The 23,333-nt window shown below is 40.7% G+C and overlaps 1 protein-coding gene and 1 long non-coding RNA gene across 4 annotated transcripts in view; one reads left to right on the forward strand and one right to left on the reverse strand.

Annotated features, from left to right (window-relative positions):
- Nucleotides 1-18,277, reverse strand: part of LOC147167125 (RNA-binding motif, single-stranded-interacting protein 2-like) — a 37,203-nt gene extending 18,926 nt beyond the window's left edge. For 2 of the 3 annotated variants that reach the window (XM_086086072.1, XM_086086069.1), the window contains exons 1-2: nt 18,109-18,277; nt 2,096-2,265 (exon numbers count right to left, since the gene is read on the reverse strand). In XM_086086072.1, the coding sequence (XP_085942198.1) occupies nt 2,096-2,265; nt 18,109-18,180 (242 nt within the window). In that variant the 5' untranslated portion in view covers nt 18,181-18,277. The remainder of the gene's footprint in view (nt 1-2,095; nt 2,266-18,108) is intronic. The other variant, XM_086086070.1, reaches the window with a different exon arrangement.
- Nucleotides 3,779-5,778, forward strand: LOC147167126 (uncharacterized). Its single transcript, XR_015096220.1, has 3 exons — nt 3,779-3,853; nt 3,956-4,034; nt 5,416-5,778. It is a non-coding gene; the product is annotated as an uncharacterized LOC147167126 (long non-coding RNA).
- Nucleotides 18,278-23,333: the final 5,056 nt, after the last annotated feature.

The following is a 23,333-nucleotide window of genomic DNA, read 5'->3' on the forward strand; positions in this document are numbered from 1 at the left end:
TACATAAATATGTTTTAGGGATTGAATGAATGAATAATATTTTAACATCTTGTAAGCCTTCTTTGAAACTAGCAAAAATATTTTACAGATCTTAGTCTGAGAACGATTAGAATGGCAGAGAGCTATTAGGAATGATTTAAAAAACAACAACATGATTGTAAAACAAAGAAAGCCAGTCCCTGATAAGTGTCTGTTTGAGGTATGACAAGAAAAACAAAAGCATCGTTTCATGTGTCCATGTTTTCCCTGCCGGGAACACCAGACCAGTTCAAAAGTCCGAAAGCAGTGCTTGCCTGACCTTCCACTTAACCCGAGACCCCTCCAAAAGCTCACAACACTGTCGAGGCCACACACACTTAAAAGACAGTCATGACCCACATACAGCTGCTTGACATTCTTTCCCAGCAGGCGGTGCTACTCTTTTCCCACTCATTCATGTTTCGCCTTCGAGGAGCCCTCCCAATCACGTCGGTCCCCTCTCCACATTTCTTACGCCACACAATGACTCCTCAGTCAGCCGTCTGTTTTTACAATCAAGTTCCGGTGTTTCACATACCAACCGCAGATTTCTGGTCCGCTTTGATTGCGGCGGCTTTAACAACAGGTTGTACACATGCTGTGTTAGTACAACTCGGGAGGATTTGACGCTTTCTTTGGGATGCAATGGAGCATCAAAATCAGGTAGAGGATCGGGTAAGACTAAACTTTTTATAGAGCGGGGGGAGCCGTCACTTTGATGGACCCCTGCAGGCCCATGCTTGCAAACGCTGACACTTTTCACGCTTGACTATGATAATGGTAGTTTATGTTCACAAACAAAAGCTCTATGAAATAAAAACTTTGAGCCTTGAAGCTCAACCACTGATGGTGCACAATAATCACTGGATGTTTGTGAGGCTGGCATGTCACTTCTGAGAGTCTTGAACATAAAGCACTTCTTCTACTATCAACTTTATGTCCCAATACTTTTGTCCATATGGCATATGGAGCTGTAGCTACAGCTTATGGGATGAATATGTGTTGACAGCCGTTTGTCAAAGTTGATTGGATCCAATGAATGAGTAAGGATTGTGGTTTTATCATTGCATCGTTCGTCAACGCACTGCATGTTGATAACTCATAGTTCATAAGACGTGCCAGGTCCTTAAAACTGGATCCAGTTGTCTGACAGAGTGCTAAATCTGGAGTAAGAGTCATGCAGAGGATGTTCAAGTGAGTTGATAACATCTGCTCCGTGCTGAGCTCTGCTCTTCATCTGTTGGACACATGACATTAAATTGTTCAAGCCATCGTTTTATATTCAGAAAATGGCTGTCAGTGGCCAAATGAATCAATGGATTAAAAACAATTCAGATTGGTTTGATTCAATCTTAATTACAGAAACTCAGTGCATTGACAACCAAATTGATTAAACGTTGTGCATTAAGTAGAGGAAGGAGTCAACTTAGGCCATATTGAGTCAGAAAGAAAAGAAAAGACAGAGCAGGGGGCCAGAGAAGGGTACAGACAGTTGCCTCCTGTCCTCGTCTAACCTTCAACTTTCTGTAAGCTTGGAGCTGGCTCAGAGGTAAGCACCTGGAACACTAATGCATCGGAGAGTGGGATGTATAACACACACATACACAAACACTTTGTCATGCTCTGTGATTCATCTCATTGAGTATTTCCATTTTACATTAACTAAAGGGGTAGACACATTAGAAGACTAGTACTGGAACAACCATGGTCCTCCTAAAACTGCCACCACAAAGTTCTAAGTATAGAATTCACCAATACATTTTCAAATAATAAATAATTAATATTTGTAGTAAACTCGCCCAGCCATTTGTAGATGAATTCACTAATCTAGAATAGTAATTAATTAACTACTACAACTGTGTTATATACTATCAATCACTTTTGTGTAGTTTGTTGGGTCATTAAAAAAAATCCCTCAGGAGAGGCGTAATTGATCAAAACTGGCAGATTTGACAGTTTTGTAGTCCAGACAATATTATGCCTACCAAAGACCAATAGCGAGCTAGCCAATGTCCCCAAATAGACATTAAATATAGACTTTTCTGATCACTTCAAAGTGTCAATTATTCAAACTTACGGCTGGCAGAGCTTCACCAGGTCTTGGTCCGTAGTCCCCGGATGAAGGCCACGGATGTACAGATTGGTTTTACTCAGCTGTTCTCCACCTCCTCCTCCGCTGCTGTTGCTGCTACTGTTGTTGTTGGGACTGGGGGGAGCCATCTGGTGGCCGGAGGACACATAGGCCTGCTGCGAGAAGAGGGCGAGTGTCAGAATTGGACAGGTAGGCAGCTCTACGAAAATTGGGGAAAGAAAAACTGTTCTTTTCTTTACCAACTGATCTGGGTTGGTCCTTGACCAGTGCTACTTTCAGAATGTTGTTTGCGCAATTCAACACAAATCCAGAAGTGTTGTTTTTACATTCAATCTCAAACTGTAGGAATAAATTGCCTCAGCTAACAATGCAGACTGTCAAAAGGCTCATTTATTAGAGTTTGTTTTAATTTATTTGAGATTTTAGACTATTTAGTTAAAATCCCACTTATCGTGTTATTTTTAAAGACTTTTAAAAGATGAATCTAAGGCATTTTAATGTCAATTAAGGCCTTGTTTTTAGATTCATGCATTCAGTGCTTTTTAAGACTTTTCAAGGACGCACGAGAAATAATAGTAGCATCACTCTAATCGAAGGATAACAAAAAAGAAAATTAAGCACAAATGCGAAAAATGTGTGTGTTTAAATTGTATCTATTAAGAAGGGATCATCGGAGATAACATAGCAGACAGTGGCGGTCTGTGACGTTATTCTGCAGCGTGAAATCCGAAGGGGCGAGTGAGAATGTGGAAATGGTTCTGCTTGTTGTTGTTGTTTTGTATAGCTCTGTGCATCGTGAAAATAAAGCCAATTACCCAGAGGAAACCACTGCAGAGCCTGTGTGTCATTATTTCGGCATTGACGGGACAGGGGGGATTAGCTTACAAGTCAAAGTACCCCTGTTTAGAGCAAGTGTTTTTCCGTCCGTATCCACCGACGTACAGCATTATTAAAGGCCCGTTATTTGACTGCCCACACTGTATGTTTGTGACGTTACTTTTTCACTTAAATCCTGTAGATGTTGGTTAGTGTGTCTTTGAAATTGATCCAAACCCATTGATGAAGATGAGTCTATGGACAGAAATGCTCATGCTAAAAACTGAAATCCATCGGATTATCGTATGATGATCATATAAAGACACGGGTGACTCAAAAGTAGGTTCGAATTCTGTCAGAAGGCTTTTTAAAAAATTGGCTAGTCATGTCGCATGCTTACCAAACCTTTCTTCTCCAAACCGTACGCCAACAAAAGGGCACTGAAAAGTTGGACGTTCTTGTTGGGATATTTTGGGACGCTTTCCAATGGAGACGTAAAAAAAAATAATAATAATAATGCCTACTGTACCAAACTGCTTAGTTGCAACTGAATCTTGAAATGTCTGAACAAACACAAAAATGAAACGTAATGATGATTTTCATTTTTCGAAACACATCACCTACTGTATTTATTTGGGCAGCTGCAGTGCTGTTGTAAGTGAGAACAAGGGAACATGCTTTTATGAGGAGATAAAAAGTAAATCTGCGGGAGACAGATGTGCACTCTCTTCAGTGAAAAATGATATCACACAGCGCCCGTGTCAACACTCACCAATAATGCTTTCTGAGGGGAATGTTGGGCCTCTTGGCTGCTTGCTCCACGTAGGGGGAAAAGGGGCCTCTTAGGCTCGCCCCATGTTGGATAACTCCTTCTTCTTGTGGTGCATAGCAAAACCAGCAACGGGAAGACCGAAGACCAACATTTGGGTAGAGCACAATTACTATTTTGTGCTGCTTGCGTTCTCTCATTTCTGATCAAATCTTCATGAGGAATATTGCACTTCAAGTACGGTCTTGTCTCTCTTTTAGGCCAAGAAGCTTTGAGGGAGCCGAAACGGAGACAATAAAGAGAGCAAAAAGTTTCAGCGCACACCAGGGATTCATTGCGGTAAGACTTCTATGCAACCATCTGTAATGGCCTGATCAATCCCTCTTGCCGTTCCCAACAAACAACACGTGCCACCGCAACTGACTTTAACGTCCCCAGTTATGAACTATGGCGGCCGACTCGTCATGACTCACCAATATAACAGGATATTACGCAACAACCAGTGAATCATGCATTGTGGCTCTCCATGGAGAAATCACACAAAAGATTGTGTAACCATTCATCCAAATCCATTTTGAGGTGATCAAGGTTTCATAATTCCTGTCAAGCTGTGAAAAAAAAAGCCTCTCCAGGAATAAATTGGCACTTTTATGACTGAGGCAATAAATAGCAACACGAGGATTCACTACAATTGGCAAACTGACTTTTATCACATTTGTTTAGCCAAATAGTTTAAAGTGAGTAATAGGAATAGATGTCCTATCCGACTGGTCTCGCAGTTGGGCGCAGAGAGGCTCCCGTCTCATTTGCGAGACCAATTGGACAGCGGCGACGTGGCAACAATGGGTTCTTATTAAAGACCTGAACGGGTCACTGCTTAAATTGACGTTGTTTGGGGAAAGCCCAGCAGGCCGGCACAACAGTAACACCAGCCACGTCAAACAATCACGCTAATCAGAGTATCCGGAAAGGCACCGTGCCCCTTGATGACAACCGCTCCTGTCGACCTTTACTTAACCAGCTGCAAGGTGGAGGATAAAAAACACACACACAAAAAACAGAACCTTTCTCTAAAGATCATACTACACAGAGAGACAATTGTATTCAGATTTTATATGCTACCCACAACAGCTAAAAAAATTTACCTTGAATATTTTCAACACTATGTCTTTCAAAAGGGGACGGTAAAAGGATCCAAAATGGCTCTGAATTTAAATTTCTTTTGAAATATGAGGTCTTTTTTTGTCAATCAAGTTACTAACATGGAATGGGAATATCTTTTCAATTGACTTTTTATTTATTTATAATTGGGGTTTCTAATTAAAGCAACCTTTAAAAAAAAAAAGGTAGATGACCCAAAAATAGTTTTCTCTTATAATGACATTGCAGACAAAATGTCCCTGTTCAGTCAGCAGAATTGTTATGTCTTATCTTCCTCTGCCGCAGTTCCATAGCAAAGTAACTCAAAATATCTAGTGCATATTTTTAGGATCCAGCAAAAGATAAAAAAAGGCAAGATCATTTCCATAAATAAAACAATTTCCTCTTATCTTATTGGGCGGGATCAAAATATTCTGATCTTTGTAAAGGCAGAATTTTTTAATCCACTGGACAGCTCATAGATCTCATTGCAGTAGTAGTGTACCTAATGAAGTGTCCGGTGATAAAGCTTTTACTTCAGCACAGCCCAGCTTGTTTCAATGTCCACCCTTTTTATTAGTTTCACTTCACTTCCCCGTGGGGCTCCTCCAGTTGACCCTGGCTCGACCCTCAGAATTTCCTGGATTCCAAGCTGTTGCAGAGTTTTCCCGCCTTTGTGTGTCATGGCTTCTTTATCCTGAGGGGACTGCTTGTCTTCTCCTCAGGAAGGAAAGTGACCAGCTGACTGACGTACATGCTGATGCATGGATTCATAGCCTGTCACAAGGAGGACCTTGGAGTAAAGTTGCAGGAATGCTACATTACAAAATATGCTCTTCATGAGCCTCTGCATTTTCCCTCCATAATTTCCCAACCTTTTCTTTTTGCTTTGCATCTCCTAAAAATACTTTGATTGTTCTCACGCCCACAAAAGTATCTAAAATGTTTTGACAATACCAGAAATAACACCCCGTCTTAGTTAGCAAATCCCTGGTCTAATTTCCCAATAAATTCATTTCTGATTTAAAAAAACAACCTCAAGTTTAGTTGAGAAAATAACTTAAAAAACATCTCTACCCCCCCCCCCCCCCCCCCCCCCCCCCGTTTGACCTAAAATTCACAGTGGTCTATCTTATTAGACCAGGTAAGCTTGCTGCTTCATGCAAATCCCAATGAATTCAAATGACTGCTAAATTTGATAAGAACATACAATAGAACCTCTACACTGTAGAACATAAAAAAACAGATACACACAAAACACTCTTCGCCCAACTTACTAACGATTTGCATGTGCTAAAGCGGGTGCTGACTTAATTGCTCACGCAACCAGATGTGAACGCTGAGGTAACCAGGCATACTCAGGATTGTCTGCCAAACTAGTAAAATTGTCACACAGTTTATTTTACGCATTGTAGAGGGAGTATATGCAAATAGGTCACCGTTTTTCCATTACAGCACGTCGGTAGGCGTGTGGCGGGGAGTCACAACTGGAATTGTTTCGCGATTGTTCAGTTCAGTCACATCCGGTCCTGTCGTTCAGTGTGCAGCGGGCCTAGAAGGACACACAGTCCTTTGATGCTGGCTAAAACGAGCTCTCGAGGTATGCTAAAGTCATATTATGATCTCATGCATGACAGCAGTTCAGACTCAAAAGTTTTGAATAACTTTTTTTTTTTATTCTGAAGTATTCGATTCCAGGGGCATCTTCAGATTCCAGTGAAATTATATTTTAGCATTTATTAATATATTTTTTTAATTATTGATCCAAAATCCACCCATTTTTATCCATCTCAGAGGGCGGCCATGTTGCCACTTGCTAATGTGTGAAAATAGCATCACAGTGATAATCACCAATCATGGCTGGCGAACGTCACATGACCAAACTCAGGAAACAGGTGAACTGTGACTGGTCATTACCTGAGCCCTGAGCAACTGTGCCGTCATTTTTAGTTGACAGGAAGTGGCAAAATGGTCGCCACTTGTGATGGATAAAAGGGAGGATTTTGCTGCTTAATTCATATTCCACAAACACAATAGTAATCAGAATACCGTGCTTAGACTAGCAGGGCTGCAAGAACATATTGTAAATACATTTTTGGGGTTGACTTAATCCTAATGATTAGTTTGCATGGGGTAGACTAACTAAATATAATATCAGAAAATATGAACACATTTATTAGAGCCTGAATGATTCTTGACGTTTGTTTGTAATTTCTTCTGCTTACAAGACATACTAGTTTCTGTTTGTGAAAGAGGCTTTATACCCTATTATTATCATCAACATCACACACCTTTCTTAATTACCAGTCACATTTCCTGTCCAAAGAAGAAAATGAATGTGGCAATATGAAATAAAGCTTTAAAATTAGCTGAGTGTTCTGTATGGAATGTGTCTCCGATAAAGCTATAAACTAAGGACGACGACAGGAAATCCTGTGCGTCTACGCTTGATCTTATCACACTGCAATTTGTACAAAGCACTCCACATTCCTACCAGGTGACAGGGACACTGAACGCACATCAAGACCGGTTCCTAAATCCTGCTCCTCCCCCTCCTTCTGCTTTTATAGGCAATGCAGCACACATATCACTCTTCAGTCTGTCTGTCTCTTCGGCTATGATGGCACCTTGACGCACAGATGCACAGGCACGTGTTAGCTTTCAAGCCGTTTCGGGTGGCACAAGCTCGGGAGCTTTGAAACGTATACGCCCACAAAGGCACTGGCCCACAGCCCTGCTGGAGATCTAACAGAGTGTGAGAGGCACACCAACGTCTGGCATCATCGCCACACAACTTTCGACAACTCGGCCCCCACCCCGTCTAGCCCCCGCCTCTGCCTGCTCACCTCGGCTGGATCATTCAGCGGGCAGACGCATTTGGGACGGGTTCAAAACATCTGACATGTTAGACCGAGAAATAGATACACATACCTGTAGTCGAGCCAGAGGGGACAAAGGTGAAACTTGAGCCGCGCTAAAAATTCAAAGTAGCCCAGCAGACATCAAAATTTGATGTCAGATATTTCCTATTGTTAATACTTAATATGCATCCTGTCTTTTAAAGTACAGACGCAGAACCAAGGGCGCAGATATTGAACTTGTTTTCTTTTCAATGTGCAGACGATACAGGTGAGCTACGCTTAATCCCTCTCCACCCATTTCAGGACATTAAGAGCTGTTGGCAGTCAGTCAGTGTGCCATGCTGCTGGCTTAAAGGCTTGGTTGTACTAAAAAAGGACCGAGTTATGATGTGCTGCATGACCACGATTGCAGCCGATTCAAGCGGGCACACTTGAGCAATCCAAAAGTATTTTTGTCACAGACGTGCCCATCATTGTGCAGGATCATGCAGGACATGTGAGGCAAAAAGCATACGATTAATATGAGGCGGAACGGGTTGCACAACAATGTTTGCATCGCGTGTGAAGCCGGCTGTCTCTATTACATTTAGCACAGTGACTGACTATCGCCATCTTAGCAGGTCTGATTCGCAGTGGAGGGGTTCTGGGTTTGAATCTCAGCACTGTGTGAAGTTTGCATTTTCTCTTGTCTCTTGATTCCTCACACATTCCATGTTCGGTTGAATGAATCGTCCATGGGGATGAATGTGAATGCGATTGGTTGTTTGTTTATACTGATTGACTGGCGACCAGTCGAGAGTATACAGCACTCAAAGTCAACTGGGATAAATGCCAGCTCACATGTATGAGGATGTGGATTAGGGACAGACCGATTATCGGCGCAAATATTTGGCATTTTGACAAATATCGACATCCGCCTTTTAAAAATTACAACAATAATGTGACGACCGAAAATAGATCAATTTAAGGCTGTTAACTTCAGGGAACCATTTGTTTTTCAGTTAACTTTATAAGAGATGCTTGCAGCTGACCTATAGTAACTCTCTGCACTTTTTGTTTGGAATTAAAACAAAGATAAGCGAAATGTTAAACTTACACTTATTTTGAAATTTTTGACTTTATTTACTTTACTTTTAGTTTTACATTTATTTATTTATTTTTTACTTTTTAGGACATGCTGATTATCCTGAAGTTTTTGTTACAATTTAAAACAAATATAAGATATTGTATTAATAATAATAACTAATAATAATAATAATAATAATAATAATGCAAATCCTAACCCAGTGGTTGCCGGTTCGATCCTCAGACCACCCATGCCCCCGCAAGCACAGGCATCATTATCAACATTAGGTAATTGAGGTGATGGTGTTATTAAAGCTCTTGGGGTCCCTTAAAGGTAACAAAGTGCTTTACCAAAACCCAATGGTAAAAACAGTAGAAAAACATAACCATGTTGTGCTTTTTGACCTTGGCTATAACTATTATGTTGTCCATCACTCATAATGTATAGCATTCTTCAGAAATGTCTTAATTCTGTGTTGAAAATGTGTTGGATGACAGGCAAATCGGCTATAATCCCTTTGTTGGAAAAGATACTATAAATCTTATTGACTGTGAAACACATCCTTGTGGCACAGATTTGCACCCTAAATGGCAAAAGCTGTGTTTTGGGTGCTGGTTATCCGAGTGACTGGTGCTGACAATAGTGTTGAACAGCTGTTCAGTCTGCCTTTTTGACTCTGACTAAACGTCTCACAGACAAAGAGAGGAAGCATTTCTGCTCTGAGTGCACAAACAGCCCCTGTGTGCCCTTTTGAAATTTGATCCAGGATGGACTAGATAGCTGTTAGCTACCCCCTCTACATGAATATGCACTCACCAAGACGTCAGTGGGTACATCTGGAACATCTGACAAGATCAAATATGTGTACAGTAGAGAATGGGTTCGGTCAAATACTAAATATTTAAAACAGATGATGATATAGCATTGTTTAAATAGGACCAAATGCAACTAAGAATAGAAAGGAGTTTGGCTGCTTCTTAATAGAACTACAGTGTTTTGAAAATGTCAAACCTCCTACCCCAAAATGCTTATTTTTGAGGACTTGAAGACAGAACATAGCTTAGCTTATTAGCTTAACAAGCAACTCTATATTTACTGTGACCGAGGCACATGAGACCAATAACCAAATACACGCAGAGTCCGGTTTTACAAATGGCTCGGAGTCGGCATGACCCTTACCAAAAAGAAGTATATATAAGTATGCTTGAAGTATACTCAAAATTAGTAGAGTATACTTACGGTTTACTTTCCTTGTACTTATTGGAAGTATACTGCACCAAGTAAATGTTAAGTGTACTTGTAAATATACTAAAACATATACTAAAAGTTTACATGCTGTAGTACAGTGGTGCCCAAGTCCGGTCCTCGAGAGCTCCTATCCAGCCTGTTTTCCATGTTTCCCTCCTGCAGCGCAGCTGAATCTAATTATCAGCTAATCAGCAAGCTTTGCAGAAGCCTGACAACGATCCTGGTCATGAATCAGGTGTGTTAGTGGAGAGAAACAGGGAAAACATGCTGGATAGGGGCTCTCGAGGACCAAACTTGGGCAACCCTGCTGTATTATATACTTAGAAGGCACTCGCTAAGGAACCAAAATTATAGGTTCCATTTATTTATAAAGCCCTAAAGCTTATGTGGCTGGATAGCCTAGAGGTTACGGTCGCTACCTTTAGTACTGGGGTTTGCTGGTTCGATCCCAGTCAATTCATCGCTGGGCCTTTTGCTGTAAATTAAACTGTGGACAAAAGTGTACTTAATAGTGTACTTAAATATACTATAAAGTATGCTTAAGTATACTTTTTCATATCCCTTATAATATGCAAGTGTACTAAAATGTTCCAATTTAGTCCCAAGGAGTTTACTTTTAGTACAAGAATAAGTACACTCGAAAAAATTAATTTTGGTATACTTAAGTATACTCTATATTATGTACTTAATGTATACTACTTTTTGGTAAGGGCACAAGCAATTGGCGCTCGTGTGTAGTATTGGCCCAGCATGCATATTAGCATTTTCAGTCATTTTCAGTCTCACCGTGTCAACAGGGATGGTTTTGACAGTGGTGTTGGCTGTAGCGCAGAGGTGGGCATGGATGGCCGGAGTCCTGCAGGTTTTGCATGTTGCCCTTCTCCAACACAGCTGATATACGATCAGCTCATCAGCAAGCGCTGCATAAGCCTGATAACGATCCTGTTGATTGGAATCAGCTTGTGTTGGAAGAGAGAAACCTCCAAAACCTGCAGGACTCCGGCCCTCGACGACCGAGATTGCCCACCTCGGACTTCAGCCCCTGTATTAGTCCAAAGCCAGGAGCACGTGGACTCCAGTCTGGAGCCTTGAGACGGAAAGCTAACACCTGGATGAGTATATATTTTTGGGGTATTCACAATCAAACTTTTTGTATTGTTTTCACTGGATGTACCAGTATCTGTTTCTGTTGTTGTGCTTTACATTTCTTTGAGCAATACCGTAAAAATCCTGATAACTATGATCATTTTGAACACTTGTATAAAATGTTCATAACCGATCAGCTCTAAGCTTTAGTGTGACGCATCACCTCTCAGATTTGTGGAAGTTTCGTTTTGACTGACACATTTCCTTGAACAGACATAAAGGACCTTTACGATACTGCAGATAGACGTCACCATCAATCACGCTCACTTAACTTAACTCAACATCTTTCTCATCAACATCCTACTCATACGTATTCAGTTCGATTGTAATATTCATGCTGATCCGACAAAACTCGCTTTTGAATACCCTCGGTGTATATGTAACGTGAATTAAGACTTTAATTAGTAATGGGACTCCTGGACGTACTTCACTAGATAAGTGCTATATGCACACTGTGTACTTCTTCTACCGCACCATACTAGTGCATACCCAAACATGCATAAGCTTGTCTTCCACACAGACTACTATTTTTAGTGCTAGGTGGAAATGATAAGGCTATATCGTTTTCAAAAACTTCCATCCTGACATCTTTTTGTGAGACTTTTTTTTTGTGTTTTAAGTAATAATACACCTCCTTTTTAGTCCAAAAGGAAAAATTTAAGACGTTTCAAAATGAGTCTCGGGTTGAAAAAAAAGCCAAAGCAACATTATTTGTATTCGTTATGAATGGTGTTGTGTAAACAGAACATGAATTGGTGCGTCTTTCCAAAATGTGCTTGATTTGTTAGGTTCCCCAGAAAAATACATTAAAATTTGTGACTAAGCGCAAACAGGCAGGTGTTCACTGTACGCTGGGAGTTTGCTAAATAATAAATATTTGTCTTGATCCAAATAAACAAGGTTAACGTGCTTCAGTTCAGAGTAGTACAATAAATGTACAAGGTATTTTACTTGTTAAAAGTCATCATTAAATTAAAATGGCACGCATGCAAAAAAAAAAAGAAAAAAAAAGGGGTGCATAGATGAAAAGGACTTCAGTCATTACAGGGTGGAGTACGAGGCAGGAGGAGGCAGGCTGTAGTAAAATTACTCAGTGAGCCTTTTAAAAGTTAAAAGTTAAAGGCTCTTTTTTAGTTGAGCCTATTCCGTTTTGTTACTGGATTTAGTTCCTCGTAGTATTGTGATGCTGTCGAGTGTCTGCGGGCTCATCTGGACAATTAAGTCACTGTAATAGGCATTGACATTTTTTTCCGATGAGCTCACGACGAGATGAGAATGAACGTCTGACTGAAAAGAACATAAACAAGCCATTCGATGAGGCCCGAAGCGAGACCCATGATACCTTGAGAAGGCGACAGGCCGTCTCCTGTTATTTTTCCTCTCAGGAAGCCTTACATGGAAAATGACCAAATTTAATTTGAGAACATTAATTCTATTTATTCGAAGGAGGAAATGAGGTGCTGAGCCAGGGGAGGAGCCAGCGGCTTTCCACGCAGCAGAAACCAAACACCTTGGAGCTGCCGGGCTCTGTAATCGCCGCCCCCACACAAAGAGCTTTTCTCACCCCTCTCTGTGTTTATTTTGTGTTCAGACATTTATTTTGTGTAATCGTGCGACTCAGATATGGCACAATGTGAGCAACACAGCGAAACTCTAAAAAGGCGGTGGGAGGGGGGGGAACATTTACACAGTCGCCTGACCTTTTGGTGAACCTTTTCTCCACTAAGTAGGCCAAAGAAGGTTGAGAGATTTTAACAAGTGCTCCAATTTTCTATTTGTTGCCTCTTCTGAATGGTTGGGATTTGTCTGAAGATAATAGAATACATCAGAAAGACGTAACAAGGGTCTGCCAAATAACCTTTCAATTGTGCTTATGTTAATCAGACCCGACTGTTCTGAGGCCTTTCGTGACTATTGAAAAAAAAAAAGAAAAGAGCCATTAGTGACTTCAATTAGTGGTAACAAACATGTAGCATGAGTGGAACCATTTTCCCATTCTGTTCCATATGACAAGAAAGGAACCCAGCGGAAAGCAATCGCAGAGTCGTTCGCACTGAACGTCAGACGTATGGACCCATGCAGTTGGGCGGCTTGTTTTATGACGTTAAATTGTTGAACATTTAAAATGTTCATTTATTAAGGAGTGTGCAATCCTACACATGTAACCCTAACCCTATCAAATAACTCTTCCCAAATGAAATGATCATTTCAGCCATCCAAGATGATTTGGATCAAGAAAATAAACGTCATAATGCTGTCAGGTGAGTGTCAAGTGAACTTCTGGTGGCCCGACACAGTCACATAGTGGCCTCAGGTAGAACTCTGTGGGCCTGCTATAAAATGGTGTCCATTTCTTGATACATTCGCCTATCACGGACTTTAAATTGAAAATGTTTCTTAACTATCAACTATACAACCATTGGCTGAGGCTGTACATATTGTTACTTTGCAGGATTATCAGGAAATCAGGATGTGTGAGTACCGATACTAAGAATCGGAATCGGGCCTTATTTTAAGGTATCGATGCTAGCAATCGGGAACTAGAAATTAGAAGAATAGAAAATTCCCATTAATTTCATGTGATTTTATGGAAAAATGCTATTTTGGGATATATAGGTGTTTCTTTAAAATTACCTGTCATTGTTTTTTTTACTATTAGTATCGGTACTTTGTATTGGTGGTACAAAAAGTGGTGTCCGGAAATTATTATCGACTGTATAAATGACAAATATACTTTTGCTTGTACTAGGAAAAGGTAAAACAATGGAATCCTCTTCCTTTAGAAATCACAATAAACCTGTGTATCCACCTGTTTCCAATTCTACAACAGAATAAGTCATGGCTTCCTGAGTAAGTCCATTTGAATTGAGATGAGATCATTAGTTTTGTTTGGTGGTGCACCGTGAGATTTATCTTATGTAAAGTGGGTGCCTTGGCACAATAATGGTTGGGAAAGACTGTCTTAATGCATACTCATTGTTATGCGCTGGTCATTACATCATTACAGCCTACATTAGTACCCTGCTGCATCTTTTGATACAAGTAGATACTTTCTAATTCATGTTGTATGTACAATAGACGCTGACATTTATATGCCCAAGGAGTCACGTAATGTGTAGAAGAAACAAAATATTCATATAACCTTTTCTATTTTTCTGTGTCACGTTGCATGCGCGCCTGGGGTATTTACGCGGTTGCGTCCTTTTGTTCAAAGTCCCAAACATGCACTACCATAACATCAACATTAGCTACATCAACTTGTATTCAAAGTGAGAAACCCTTTGAAGCGTGAACCTCGTGAACATCGACATACACAAATTCCAGAGTACTACTTGAAAAAGAGCGATACTCCGCTTCTTCGATGGCATCTTCCACAGACACAAATGCACACTACACTCGTTGTAAACATATCAAACATGACCCGAGGATGACAAAGTGGCAGAGATTACGCAATACTATCTTCAAAGTGAGTCCGCCTAACAGCACTTTGATTGTTTACGCACACGCTTATCTATGCTGACGAATTGCGGCCCCTTTCATACAGTGTTTTCCATAAAAGCACGTGCGTCAAGAGCATCTGTTTTGAAAAGTGTGTTCTGCTTTTTTAACTGTCCCATTTCAGATACGCCGTCCAAATCTAATGGCAAGTGCTAAGAGTTGCTTAGCAATTAAACTAAAGTATACTTTTAATTACTCAATTTCAGCATCGCTTTCTGCTGTCTGAGTCAATGTTGGTTCAAATGGCAAAGAAATTATTCCCATTGAAATTGTTATAGCGGGGAATTACCCCACTTTAGGTAAAGGCGCCCCAATTCAGATTTTATTTATATTCTTGCCCATATGTAACCGATTTTATCATGGCAGACTGTAAAGAACATCTGATTTTTATTAATTTGGTCCCGGGCCACTTTCTTATAGTATGTAGTCCTCGAGATGTGATGTTTAGAGATGTGACCGCAGTCTGATTGGCCGTGTCGCTTTCATCAAACCTCTACATCAAGAAGGAGTTACTCCAGTCAGTAGAGCCCGATTCAAGGCACAAACTTAGAGATGAGGCATTCTGTCTTGCCGTACGAGTCTTGAGGAAAGGGGCTGACAAATGTAATCAAAAGTCTGCCTTGATATCCTAACATTTTGGCGAAAACTTTGTGTGATCCCACCACATCTGGTTCTAAACAAAGCTGGCAGCCATTCCTTCACGAAATATTATAATAAAATAATGGTTGCACTAATTCTTCGAACCCTTCTTCCAACTATGAAAGGTGATTTATCGATTGTTTTCGATGTATTTGTCATGGCGATTTATTTATTTTTTTCCACAGCAAAAGCTAACGTGCACTAGCCGAGCTAACCAAATCGCTGTGAACAGAGAAGTTCACAACAGTAAAATCAGTTTTGCCATCTTAGCGATTTGGTTGTTATATCCACTGACTCTTCTACCTCCTCTTTTCTCAAAAAAAAAAAAAGTGACATCAGAGGAGCCGTTTTCACCTTCCGGCAGGTGATCAGCTGAACATCGCCAAAGACATGCTAATTTACTTTATATGCTGCAAAAGCAGTGATTTATCGACGTGTTGGAAACCTTTGACCCAAGTTATGTCCTTTGAAGCCGCAAATATTGTGTCGAGGTCGTCATCCCTCACCTTTACAACTCGACATGAGAAAAGACTTGTTGAACATTTAAAATGGGGGAGAAAAAATGACTTGCTTTTACAGGCACTCTGTGGTTCAAATAAAAGCTTTATTTTATTAATTTCTTATTTCAATCATGCTCACATGGCTTTCAAAGAACATGCCATAATTCGTTTGACAACACATTTTATGTGTTGTATTTTATTATTCATTTAAAGTAAAAAAGTTTACTTACAAGATAATTTTTTTTGTGGCCACACTTGTAGCTCATACACTCAAGATCTCACATCATCTTTCTCTACTGAAATGAATATTTATGGAACCGGCGTAACACAAGCATTAAAAAGAATGTGCAAATAATTAAACTGTGAGTGTCAACAAACCACTTCAAGCGAGAACTTTTTTTTGAGGAATTGTTCACTATCTGCCAAATTGCTGCTTGCTGTGAAGATCGGTGCCACCATCTTGTGCTTTCAACTCCAATTTTTGTTCACAGCATAGGACAAAAAAAAAAAAACTTAAGTCGAGGTACCTTTTTCTAATAGTTGACGTTCTGACTTGACTATGCAGTGTGCTGTCTTGTGAGGATGGTTTGCTTTTTATTTATTACAACGTCGCGATTCTGTGTGTGTTCAGCTTTTAAAGTGCAGTTGACATAAAAATATAAATAAATCCCCCAATTGGCCTCCACTCTGGTAACTTGTGAGCGTCTCTCTCCGACAGATGCATTTAACATGCTTCAAGCGAGTGACGTCAGGGCGGGCAGCTTCAGCGCATGCGGATCATTTTGGGCCTGATGTACATTCACACTGGACTCTGATAACAATCACTAAAAAGTCATGTGAAACAACTACAGTGCACAAAAAAAAAAATACAGTATGATCAAAAGATGTGATTTGAGCAATAAGACCTGCATTCATTCGGTTCGTGCATGAACACAAGCGGGCTTACAAGAAGGAAACTGCGCTAGAAAATGACCCCGTTGTTCAATGGGTTCTGCAACAAAGCAGCTATTTTTAAACGAGAGACAATGAACATCTGAAAATAATCCACTTTGATCATTTATGGGAGGAAGACTGGAAGAGTTAACAAGTCTCACAATGAGACTAATATGCAGTATATGTACAGTCAGGGCTGGACTGGCCATCTGGCGTACAGGGCAGATTCCCGGCGGGCCGGTGTCTTATAGGGCCGATGTGGTGCTGTTCAATGATTATTTCCCTCCATTTTACCCCAAGAGACCAGCCCTCAATTTGGAGGGAGCAGCCATTTAATCAGTTTACAATATAGAAAGCAAACTGAACCAATCAACATGGTAGCCAAGGGTGGTCAAGATACCAGTCAAGCCCTGTGTACGGTATATATATTTTTGCGTGCGAGTGTGTGTACCTGTCATATAAAGCAGACAATTGAAACCTAATGCTTATGCAGACACAAATGTTGACATTAGAGCCAGGCGTTGGCCTCTATCGCAGGAAGACAAAATGTCACTATACATGTTTTAGCTCAAAATGTGAGCAAGGTACATGCATAATGAGGGAGAATATGTTCCCCCATATTTATGGATGGGAGACAGGGCAGCCTAAAATAAAGGGAAATAATACAAAGACTACACAAGAATCAATCAAACACAAACAGCTCGGGTTTCAATTATGTTTCAACACTTAAGTCGTGACTGCTGTTGAATGTTTTAAGCAGTGGGCGTCTTCACACTGGTTTCAGAATGTCCAAATGTAAACACAATCCAAAGAATTCACAATTCTGGGAATAAAGCAGTCACCGTGGGGGGGGGGGGGGTTCCCCAAGGGGTGGGGCATATTCCACTTCCATAAGGAAAGTACACACGAAAAACAAAGTTTGCCAACTTAACCGGTTTCTAACATTCGTTTAAAGAAAGCGAAAAGAGGAGCATTCGTTCGTGATCGGGTCTTCTCAAACTCGCGCTTCTGCTCCCACTTTCACGCACGCATCCAGCCAAGGCGTCCGCGCACAAGTTGCTCTGCGCCGGAGAGACGAGCCCCCCCCCCCCCCCCCCCCCCCATACATAAAAGCCACATACATAAAACATACGACACACAAGGCTCGTGACGGCCATCACTAAACGTCACCCCGCGACCGAGCGGTTCGGACCCAGCCGGGTCCGGACGAATGTTAAAGCTGTCCGCGGTCCGCCGAAGTGTAAAAGTTCAATTCAAGTGGCCTCTCAAGGACACTGCAGCCCACTGTCACCAACCTCTCCGTGGCGACGCGCGCGGGCGGGCGTGTTGCCCCGCGAGGTGAAGTCGAGTCAAAATGGTGGAAAAGCGACAGAGACTTTTACCTTTTTGCTGTTTCTGCTGTTGAAGCCGCTGTACGGGTTGATTCCTGCCCTTGGCGGTACGGAGAGCAGCATTTTTCTCGGCGCTATGTCCGGAGCGGCGAGCACTGCCCAGGCTGCCAGCTGACGTCAGCAGCTGGGGAAGTGAGTGCCTGGAGTCCCGCTGCTAGACTGCGAGTGGTGCTGCTGCTACGGGACACGGCCGGAGGAGGGGAGAGTAGGGCGGGGGAGGGTCGAGCTCGGGAAGGGGAGGGCAGTGGAGCTCCCAGGGGTGTCCTTCCAACGGCTCCAGGTGGTACCGTGTCGCTCATGGTGGGATTACTTCGAATTGGCTTCGCTCATTGCGTGTTTTCACAAGAACAACATTTGAGGCCGCATTGTTTCCCAACCATTGTGACCTGGACTTGTGGGCTAGAGATCATCATCAGGTGGGCCAAAGGGAAATTAACCAATTTCCTTTAATTGGTCCTAAAAATGTATAATTATTTACTACAATGCCAACCCCAAAATTGTCTTTACATTTATATGTTCTACGCAGCCCCACTAGTCTAAACACGGTATTCTGATTATTATTGTTTTTAGAGAATGAATAAAGCAGAAAAATCAACCTGATTTGTATCCACCTTGGGTGCTGCCATTTTGCCACTTGCTGTCAATTTAAAAAGACATCACAGTTGCTCAGGTAACAACCAATCATGGCTCAGCCTGTGAATTTCACATGACCAAACTATAAAATAAGTGAGCCGTGATTGGTCGTTACATGAGCCCTAAGCAACTGTGATGTCATTTTAACTCTCAATACATATGACGTATTTTTATGTTATAAGCGTTTTTTCATGCAAGAGTGTAGAGGAGAATCGGACACAGCTTCTGACTGAAGGATTAGGCTTGACTGCAATGTTATTTAAAAGCAGCAGTTGGCAGCAAGTATAAGATCAGCCAGTATCACGCAAGGATCCTGTTGTAGAAGAAGAGAAGCAGGAAGTGTAGATTGGGACTGGGAGTGTCGTCAGTTAACATTGCAGGATTGCTTTTTAGCTTTAAAAAAAAGCATCCTCATCAACTCATCAAAACATAACGGCGGCGATCGAGTTGCAGTTAGACAAGTCAATTGTTTATTGTTATTTTGTTATCAAAAGTACTTTTTGGAATGTTGTTTTATTGCATGAAAACATTATTTAGATGTTTGAGCTGTCACAAAAGAAAAAATAATGTTAAAGTCCAAGTTGTGCTTGAATTGTTTGTTTTACAAAAAGCTCCTTTTCTATGTTTTTTTTTCTCAGGAATTGGAATTTCGACAAAACTTGGCTATATTCTAACGCTGATAACTAAAGAACGGAAAAAGATTGAAATACACCTTTTTTCTGATAAAATATGTTTTCATGTTTATATAGCAATAGAAACCAATAGGGGTGTTAGAAAAAATCGATTCGGCAATATATCGCAATGTTACAGCGCGCAATCCTCGAATCGATTCAATATGCGGTCGAATCGATTTTTAAACATAATTTTTTAATGGAAATATTCAACAAAACGTATTACTTAGGGTTAGGATTCACACATTTAAGCATGGAAGAAATGTTATATTAATGGGACATTAAGCCTTAATATTTTATTTCAATGCTATTCAAACATGAAACAGACTGCAACCTGTTTGTTAAATGCAGTGGCTCAGTTATAAGCCTGAAGTTTCAGATAAATAAATACATTTTCATTTTCATACAAATCTTACAAGTTAGTATTTTCAAAATCTGAGTTGCAAAAAAAATCGCAATAGTCAATTTATAGATTTGTATCGGGATTAATCGGCATTGAATCGAATCGTGACCTTTGAATCGTGATACAAATCGAATTGCCAGGTAGAAACCAATATTCTTTGGCCCTGGCAAGATCAGTCCAAATCCAGTAAAACGGCTGGTATTGAATGGGGTTGCTCCAATGTAAATGGCCGGTATTCAATGAGTTAAGTTGACAGAAAGTGACAAAATGGCCGCCCTCTGAGATGGGTGAAAACAGGTATATTTTACTGCTTTATTCATGTTCCACAAATGCAATGTTAATCAGATGATCTATTGTTTTTAGACCAGTGGGAGCTCACAGACATTCCAAACTACTGTCAATGTGTCTCTCAGCGCCGGACCTCCCTCCCCAGGTAGCACTGCTTGCTTTTGCTCGGACATTTTCTCCTTGTTTATTCATTATGTTCAACTGAAAATCAAATGTGCATGATAGTGTGTCAGGGAAGTCGGACGATGATGTAACTTGGCATCCAAATTCTTGTGCAATGAGTGAGAGCAATTGATAGTCAAAGGTCACTCATGTGATTCCGTCTCCTGTCACCTTAAGTGAACGAGCTGCCCTTCCTACTTCTGTTAGCGATTAATTATGCAGCACAAATTGGATACAAATGATTTTCACACAAGACGCAACAAGTGTGAACCAGTGAGACACCTCATTGGAGCTCGAAATCTATTACATGTGTGATAGAGTCAATGTGTAAACCATTTTTTCCCCCCTCACTTTTTGTGGCTTTTTGGTGACAAGACTAGCCTAGACTAGAACATTTGAATACTGACCGGAAGTTTTGTGAGGGAAAATGATTCACCTTCAAAATACCCAAATGATTAAGAATTAAATAACAACTTACACCGCCTTATTTTAGTTCAAAGAAAAAAGCTCCCATCATTTTCACTCATGGAGGCAGCAATTATTCGATGATCTTAAGCTAGCACTGTTAGCTGCTAACAGCTAATGTGTGCTAACACAGCACCTCTGCGTACCTTTTGGTTTTGATATGATCGTTTTCTGTCTAGTCTGTCTACCGCTTGAAAATGTATATTTAGCCAGCATAGCAGCCAAGTCATGGGTGGAGGAATTCGGCATGGGGCGGAATTATGTAAATTATTCTACACATGTTGTATAACCACTAAGTGTTAACATTATATTTAAAATAACCTGTACAGTTTAAAAGTTTTACACAGGTGATAATATGGCCCCACATTGGATATTTATATTACAGTGGTGGCTTGAAATACAAGTGAATTTTCCCCCCACACTCATAACTCAAACCACTCGTATCTCAAATCATCTATTCCCATTGAAATGAATGGGAATGCCATTACTCTATTTCACCCTTTTCTCCCCCAAAAGTGGTACTGTGTATTTTTATACAAACAAAATAGTGCTCCATATTTGTAGAGTAATGTTGAATTTTAAATAATTAAACCGTTTTTGTCACACTGCATCAATTGAATAGCAATTGTGCTGCTCTTTATGGTACGTGTTTCCACATTGGCTACCTGGAGGCAGTTTAAGACAGAGACAGATTTACTGTTCATTGAGACATTTCAACTCAATATTACTCGTTCTTTGAGGATGATAAAGAAGAGTACCGTTATATTACTATTTGTGTTCAATCCGTTCCTCAAAGGGTTATAGAACCACAACATACAGGGTAATTGTTAGCATTAACCTAGCCGACTGAAAGGCTAAGCTATGTTATGTTATGTATTAATACGCAAAGTGTAATTTATAAGGAATGGGCGAGTACCGATGCCAGGTATCGGTGCTGATACCAGCCTTATTTAAAGGTATCGGTATTCGCCGCCCTTTTCGTTTTACGATCAGGAAATTTTGAAGAAGAATTTCGGGGAAAATACTATACAGTATTGGAATATATAGGTCTTTCTTTAAAATTATCTGTCATTTTTGGCGGGAATTTTATGTATTAGTGGTATCTGTATTTGGTATCGTTATTGGTGGCTACTCAAGATTTGAGTATCAGCCTTAAAAAAAGTGGTATCGTCGTCAAACATCCTTAGTCATTTTCTTTGTTTTATGTTGGTGAACAACTAGGAGTGACAATAAACAACTTGAAGCCTCTTTTTTTTTTTTTTTTACTGCTGTTTGTTGAGTTGAGTTGGAGGTTTTGGAACTTGTAAAAATACTTTAGCTTACAGTTTTTCTTTTCCCATTAGCATGATCATTTAATTGTGTTCTATTTTTACACTCACATTGCACATTTACCCTAAAAAAAAAAATCAGTAAAGAGAGTTTTTGGGGCTGAAATGTGGTGGGGTGAGTGCATCTGGTGCCAACTCTAATGATGCCCTGTAGTTTCCTGTGAAGGTCACAGAGAAAGGTTGTTAAACACCAGACACACATACGCACATGTGCAAGCACACACACAGCGTCCTAAACCAAAAAGCCTTAGCGTTGGCGCGCGAATGTCCTCAAGTCACCTTTCCCATCGCATTCAAGCTTGTTTTTTGTCACAGATCCTCGGATCTACTTTGACTTCTATATTTAAATGTCTTTTCACTTTCTCCTGTTGCTCCAGATTGGCCGGGGGGAGATGAATCCCTGGGCAGATGGCGACTGAAACCCGATGCCTAAAATGCAGTGGCATTCAAATGAATCACCACAAGGTAATTAATTCACGGCATTGCGAAGAATCGCGGCTAGTACTTTACCCACTTTAAAATAATCATACGCGCCATTTACCTGGAATCATAGCATGTTTCACGACATCATGAATATGACATACGAGGAACTGAGACTTGACGCTAAACCTTGCAGCCTGTTTCACACCTTAAGTTTGATGCAGAGCATTTGCATAATGAAGAAACAACCAGTCCAGCTTTTACAAAACCTCACTCGTAAAGCATTTTAACCATTCCATACCGCCGATTTACAGCTTTCATAAAGAGCCCATTGACGGCTTCAACTGCATGTCGCTACCCAATCTGCTGATGAGCTTATTTCCGTGTCCACACCCTGCACCACTGCCACGAACAGTTTAAGGAAAAAATGCAATGTTTGATGAGCATTTGTAAATTTTGTTGCAGTGCAAGCAGTTTTGTTGGCTCATGATTCTTTCAATCCAGCAGGATGTGCGTGTGCGCGCGTGTGCGCATGAACTGTTCCTGCATCTGTGCGCTCTGGATCACACCAGTGACATTGTTGCACTAAGCACAACCTATAAGTAAGTCAAGCACGACCGGCCTCTTTGACATCAACATTGTTTGCACATCAACAGGCTCGTTGCTATGTAACCACACCCCCTCCAAACTGGTCCGGGTTTTCATACTTATTGCTGTTGGGATAAAGACTAGTTTTTTTTTTGTTTGAAATAATTTGGTTGTGCCAGTTGAAATGAACATTCAAATTTGATCTCCGTAATCCAATCAATCTGATCGAAAGGCAACACACTTTCAATTTAGCATCAA

This window comes from Leptonotus elevatus, chromosome 10 (genome assembly GCF_054856555.1).
Source record: "Leptonotus elevatus isolate MCC_2025b chromosome 10, RoL_Lele_1.0, whole genome shotgun sequence".
Lineage (NCBI taxonomy): Eukaryota > Metazoa > Chordata > Actinopteri > Syngnathiformes > Syngnathidae > Leptonotus > Leptonotus elevatus.